The sequence below is a fragment of the Lactuca sativa genome, chromosome 5, assembly GCF_002870075.4.
Source record: "Lactuca sativa cultivar Salinas chromosome 5, Lsat_Salinas_v11, whole genome shotgun sequence".
NCBI classification, from domain to species: domain Eukaryota; kingdom Viridiplantae; phylum Streptophyta; class Magnoliopsida; order Asterales; family Asteraceae; genus Lactuca; species Lactuca sativa.
The window spans coordinates 182450569-182456974 of NC_056627.2; the positions used below are offsets into that span (position 1 = coordinate 182450569).

Genomic DNA, 6406 nt, shown 5'->3' on the forward strand with positions numbered 1-6406 from the left:
TCAATTCTAAGGTGTTAGAAAGCCATCCAACACCACCAAAATCCTTGGAATAAATCAAAGGACCAACCAAAAATAGTTTGAGGGCCTTAAACACATTATTTGTGGGATTTTTAAGAGTTTACGGCCAAGGCTTGTTCTTGGGCCATAAACTCCATGATTCATGATGTTAGAATGCTAACTAAACACCCCTAAAGCCTTTAGATAAATTTTAGAAGCCCTTCTATGCAAGTTTTAGACCTTGAAACACCTTGTAGCACCCTATAGAAGAGTTTACGGCCATGAGAGGGGTCTCATGGGCCGTAAACTCCATAAACTCCTCAAATGTCCCTTGCAAACTCATAATAGGCCTTGAAATAATTCTATTAATCACATGTGATTTGTTCTAGCTCCATTTAACATCATTTTCTTGGAAAAATAGGAGTTTACGGCCATGGAGCCATGCTAGGCCATAAACTCCCATAAGTGGGTCTATTTTATGTTTTAAAATCCTTTCAAGTCCTTAAGCCAAGTCTAGAAATTATCCCCTAAGTGTTAGAAGTCATTTAGCACCTTAAACCACACCCACCATGAGTTTACGGCCGTAAACTCATGGGGAATGGGTGATTTTAGACCAAAACTCTTATATTAGTTTACTCATGGGGAGTAAACTCAAGTCCCAAGTCCCTAGTGTCATTTCACGTCCTTAAACGCCACCCGGGTCCCTCCAAACACTCGTATCGGAGTGTTTTCGCGACTTGAAGCAAGTGTCCCTATCATATAAATAAACTAAGTCCTAATTTTATACAAATGTGTATCTTTACATTATAATTAGGAACCTCGTGTATTTACAAGCCCCGGTTCAACTCTTAGCATCCAAATCGTCACATTTCTCGTCCGGTGAGTTCATACCCCTACACCTTTTTCCGTGTTTTTCAATGTTTTCAGGGGGGGATACAAGCAAAACCATAACTGTTTTCAAATCATAAAATTTATGTGTTTCAAATAATATCTGGCAAATGTATAAATTCTTTTACTCCGTATGTATTATGTTGAGCATAAGGAATGATTTATCGATTACAACTAAATGGATTTTAGTTAAGAAAATAATCAAACTAATCAAATTATTATGGGAATAATTTGGGGTTCTATGTTTCTCTTTATATCATGTATCGATATCTGTTTTAAGTTATTAGATAAACTATGTCTGATTCAGTTTATCTCCGTATCATTGAATGTTTTGCCAGATAATTTCGCAGTATGTAACCATTTTCACTGTATCATGTTTAAAATCTTTGTATGTCTGTTATCGTATGAGAATACTGTGAATAGTTTAATACTAGCTTGTGAGATAGTCACTACCCTTTATGGATGATCAAGTAAATCCTCTCCGGAAGTGTAACCAGAGTCTCCTGGAGGGAGAGCGAGGAATTTGTGAATAGATCTATTCGGGACTGACAATGCCGCACCTTAACTGCTAGCTACAGTTAGCCGGGCACACCTGGGGTGACAAATTCTGTATATCATTCGACGTCTGACTAACGTCAAGGAGGACTCGTTGTCATATCAGCATGGTTACCCGACTCACAATACGTATTAATATAAACTTATTCACAGCTAGGATTTGTTTAGAATCTATATCTTGTTCGGGATGATAATCCCATGGTTTTGTATCTATATCTCGTTCGGGATGGTAATCCCATGGTTTTATGTCTATATCTCATTCGGGATGATAATCCCATGATCTTGTGTCTATATCTCGTTCGGGATGGTAATCCCATGGTTTTGAAGCTAAATCTTATACGGGATGATAATCCCATGATTTTATCAATCTATCATATATCTAGTTTCGGGATAGTGATCCCATGGTTTATCAAGCTATCATATATCTATTTTCAGGATAGTGATCCCATGGTCTTTATCGAATTATCTTACAACTGGTTCGCGATATTAGTCCCAAGATTTTCAAAATACTTTCTATATACAGTTCTTCTAAATTATAGTTTTGTATATTAAACTATACTCTGTGTTATTCAATCAATCTTGCATTTAGGAAAATATGGGATTTTCCTGGGGTTAACTTATAACTTGTAACAGAATTGTAACGAAAGATAACTTAACTACTTTACATAAGAAAATATGGGATTTTCTTTGATATCAAACCTTTTCAGAAAACTAAAGGAAACCGAAACATTTTCACAAAACAGAACCGCTTATGAACTCACCAGCTTTATGCTGATTTTCAAACTGCTTGTATTCTCAGGTCCAAGCCAGACAGGTACCCGGCGATATCTTTTGGTGAAGAAGGAGTGCTCTGAAGACTCGTCTCTTTTGTTCATATGATATATGTATAACTTTTGTACAATTTACTTTTGAACCAAATGTAAACTTTCATATATATGTAATGTAATGGTTGTTTACTGTGATTACTATGTACATTGGATTTGATACTCAACGTGGAGTCAACCCCGGAAACGTTTCCGCCTTTGGTTTTCGGGGTGTGACACAGTCCCAATACTTTATGTTAACGATTCATAATTATATTTAATAAGTTATTCCAAGCTTGAGCAAATATTTTTTATGCCGAATTAAATTTGTGAAAAAAATGTATTTTTAAAAATCATTTCACGAAAATTCGTTTATAAAAACTTAGCTTGACTAAACCCTCCTTTTTTCCGAACGCGTCCAGTAAACACAGTAAGCTCCATTATGGACAGATAATCCAAGCTTACCCATATGATTCCACTATCGAGCGATCAATCTCATTATACCACACATCTTCTTTGTCTTGATCAACTCTTTAGATTTAACTTGTTTGCTTCTTGATTTCGACTTGAACTTGACTTTGATTTAACTTTGGATTGCAGATTTCTTCAAGTTGCTTGATATACTATTTCTAACATATATATATATATATATATATATATATATATATATATATATATATATATTGACTAGGCACGAATTTTACTTTCAAGCCCACCATATCTTCATTACTTCAAAAATGATAACTATTTTGTGGGTATAACGAGAGTTCCCTCCGAACCTCAAAAGGCGTAAAAGCTATAGGGTTGAGTACTTCAAGGAATGATAAGGGTTATCCAACCTAGGTTCTTTTGAAGGCATTCAAGGAAATTATTTTCAAAACACTGTTCATTTTTTCATCCCACACTTCCATTGTAAAAATTATCTGACTCTTATATTGGTTCATATTGAAAACATCTAAAGCACTTGAAAAGATAATTCTTAAAATTGATTGTAATGAGAGCATCATTTTCGGTAACTATCACACTTCATCTTAAAAGAGCTATCGAATGTAAAAAGATATCCATATCTCATGTATATTTTTTAAAGATAAAAAAAATAACTAGAAATAAAATCTTTTTGGGTTTTTGATTTTTTAAGTGCAACGCAGAAAATAAAATGCGAACAGAAAAATAAAATTTGAAAAATTTAAATTCAAACACTGAAAAATTAAATTTATTAACAAAAAATACAAAATTTTACACTAACCCCCTCCCCAAGCTTAAAATGATGCATTGTCCTCAATTCTTAGAGAGGAATGAACAGCTCAATAAAGAATATAAGGGCAAAAAGGTGCAGCTAGGAATGAATGTACCTAATAAGTTGGTTGAAATCTTATTTTGACGACAATGTGGCAAAAAATCTGAATTTCAGCGACTTTGAAGATCCTTTGATTTCCCCAAGATTTCATGGGACTGCGACCATCTCTTTGTTGAAAGCATAAAAACTAAAACTAACCATCGGGTTGCATCCCGGAAAGCTGCCCATTTTTAAAGTCGTTGGCTCGACATTGCCCAACCAGATTATTAACTAGTATGGTTGACAATTCTCTGAAGCTCAACTCTTTTTCCTTGTGACTCCAGATCCATTTAAATATGGAAAGATTGGTGGATCTGGAACTTTTTCAACAGCCTGGAAAAACTCCAGATTGTGTTCAGATATATCTTTCAAATTATTTTCAGACTTCATCCGTTTTCTGAACTTCTTTTTTCTTCCCAGAATTATCGTTTTCAGATTCCTTTCTTTTCATATTTATATCAGAACTCACATTTCCCTCTTTTTCTTCCAAAAGTTTATTTCTTTTTAACTCCATCTCGGCCCTTTCAGATAACTTCTTTTCAGGTTTATCAACTTCTACAAATTCCTTTTCAACAGTGAAGTTCCCTCCTTCGTTTTCCCCAAGCTTATCTTTAGCCAACTCCCCTGATGTGTATGATAAATTCTTGTCTACAAATTTTTCTTGCATAGAGATATTAGAAAGCACACAGCAGCCCTCTAATAAAGGATTGTTGGTACCTATATAATTGACAGAAATATTTTCAGAAGGAAAATCATCATTATTAATTTTAAAGTTCACGACTTCCACATCAAACTCCATTGAAAGTGTACCAGCAAAAACATCAATTTTCGTTTTTGCAGTTTTCATAAAAGGTCTTCCCAAAATAATAGAGTTTGCATCTGAAGTATCCAGGTTTCCCATGTCAAAAATGTAAAAATCAACGGGAAAAATCAGGTTATCCACTTGGACAAGAACATCCTCCAGCACACATTTTGGGTGTACTGTTGAATGATCTGCCAACTGGATAATTGTCTCGGTCTTTTCAAATTTGCAAAAATAGAATAGGGAAGGACATTAACTGAAGCTCCTAAATCAAGCATGGCTTTTGGAAAATTAATTTTCCCCAATTTACAAGGAACTAAGAAAATCCTCGGATCCTTGCACTTTGGAGGTAAACCTGTTCGTAAAATAAAGGAGATATTTTCACCAGCATTTACAATCTCATTAAATTTCATTTTTTCCTTTGAGTTGCATAAATTTTTAATAAATTTAGCATAACGAGGGATATGTTGGATAATATCTAAAAGTGGGACATATATTTCAACCTTGCGAAGCATTTCCATACTATCTTCATCATCTCTTTCGCGCTTCGTGCTCCTCAATCGCGATGGGAAGGGAGGTAGTGGCTTGTACTCCTTCAGAATTGGCTTGGGTAGTGTTGGGGTTTCTTTTTCAGCTTCTTCTTCAACCAAAACCTCTTCATACTCTTCAGCTTCAACTTCTTTTTCTGTCTCTTCCACATTTACTTCTTTAACCATAACTTCTTCATATTCTTCCTCAATCTTATTTTCTGGTTCAGATAACCTTGGACCTTCATATGTCTTTCCGCTTCTCAAGGAAATAGCACTCACATTGTGCTTTGGACTGTTTTCTGTATGCCTCAGTAACTTTCCTTGAGATTCTAGTCAACCCATAGAAGTAGCAAGTTGAGACACTTGTTGCTCCAGATTTTTGATGCTAGCTCTAGTTTCTGTCTAGAATGCTTGGGTGATCGTGGCCAAACTTTTAACAATATCCTCCAAGGCCATGCTAGAGCTACCAAAATATTGTTGCAAAGGTTGCTGGAAATCCTGGTGTTGAAAATTTTGCTGATTCTGAAAATTTTGCTGAAAACCCGACTGCTGAAAAATTCGCCGCTGCTGAAATCCAGGTGGAGGCTGAAATTGTTGTATTTGCTGATAATTGTTTATGAAAATTCTGTTCGTAGCCTCCGACAACTTATACTGCCACTGTGTCCTCTTGCAATATTGGGCACATGTTAGTAGGGTGATCAGTGTTCATGCAAATCCAACATTGTTTCGTTGCAGCTGCTTTTTCTTTGGTCAGGAGCAGAACAACTTTCGTCAATTCAGATAGCTGAGCTTCCAGATGACCATTACTGATCTCCTTGACACCCCTTGGCTGATCTGGATACCACCTATCTTTATTTCCAGAATGTTTAGACTCGATCGCCAACTTTTCAATAAGCTCTCTGATTTCAGTTGGTGTCATATCACCCAAGGAACCACCACTGGAAGCATTTATCAAGCGCCTCTCCATAGGTGTTAGGCCTTCACAAAAACAATTGTAGAGTTGATAATCGTTGATCCCATGTTGTGGTCACCATACCAGAAGCTTCTTGAATCTCTCCCAGTAAGTGTGTAAAGCTTCTCTTTTTCCTTGTATGATACCAAGGATTTCACTTCTGAGGATGGAAACCCGTGTTTTTGGAAAATATTTCTCTAAAAACAGCTTCGCGAGTTCGGTCCAAGTGGTGATGGAACCAGATGGGAGGTCATATAACCATTCCCTTGCTGAATCTTGAAGTGAAAAGGGGAATGCCCTTAACTTTATCTGATCTTCTGTAACTACATGAGGCTTCATTCCAGAACAAACCACATGAAATTCCTTGAGGAATTTATGTTGGTCTTCATTTTCTAGACCGCGGAATGTGGGAAGAAGATGAATCAGCCCATATTTGATTTCTAAGTTTTAGGCTTCTGGAAATGTAATGCAAAGGTGCTGCTGGTTGACCTCTTGAGTGGCCCATTCTCTAAGGGTCTTCTCTGCTTCGTCTCCACTCATGGT

The 6406-nt window shown here is 36.2% G+C and overlaps 1 protein-coding gene across 1 annotated transcript; it reads right to left on the reverse strand.

Moving 5' to 3' along the window:
* Positions 1 to 3958: 3958 nt before the first annotated feature.
* On the reverse strand, positions 3959 to 6202 carry LOC111897240 (uncharacterized). Its single transcript, XM_023893198.1, has 5 exons — positions 6010 to 6202; positions 5564 to 5889; positions 5343 to 5496; positions 4639 to 5240; positions 3959 to 4597 (listed from the first exon to the last, which is right to left on the reverse strand). Exons 1-5 carry the CDS (start codon positions 6200 to 6202, stop codon positions 3959 to 3961), a joined length of 1914 nt encoding a protein of 637 aa, XP_023748966.1.
* Positions 6203 to 6406: the final 204 nt, after the last annotated feature.

Coding starts and splice junctions, on each gene's coding strand:
- LOC111897240 (XM_023893198.1), bottom strand. CDS start 6,202: ATGAAGCCTCATGTAGTTACAGAAGATCAGATAAAGTTAAGGGCATTC. Junction 5,890..6,009: donor CCTCAGAAGTGAAATCCTTG/GTATCATACAAG, acceptor GTTTTTGTGAAG/GCCTAACACCTATGGAGAGG. Junction 5,241..5,342: donor CTTGGAGGATATTGTTAAAA/GTTTGGCCACGA, acceptor TGGGTTGACTAG/AATCTCAAGGAAAGTTACTG.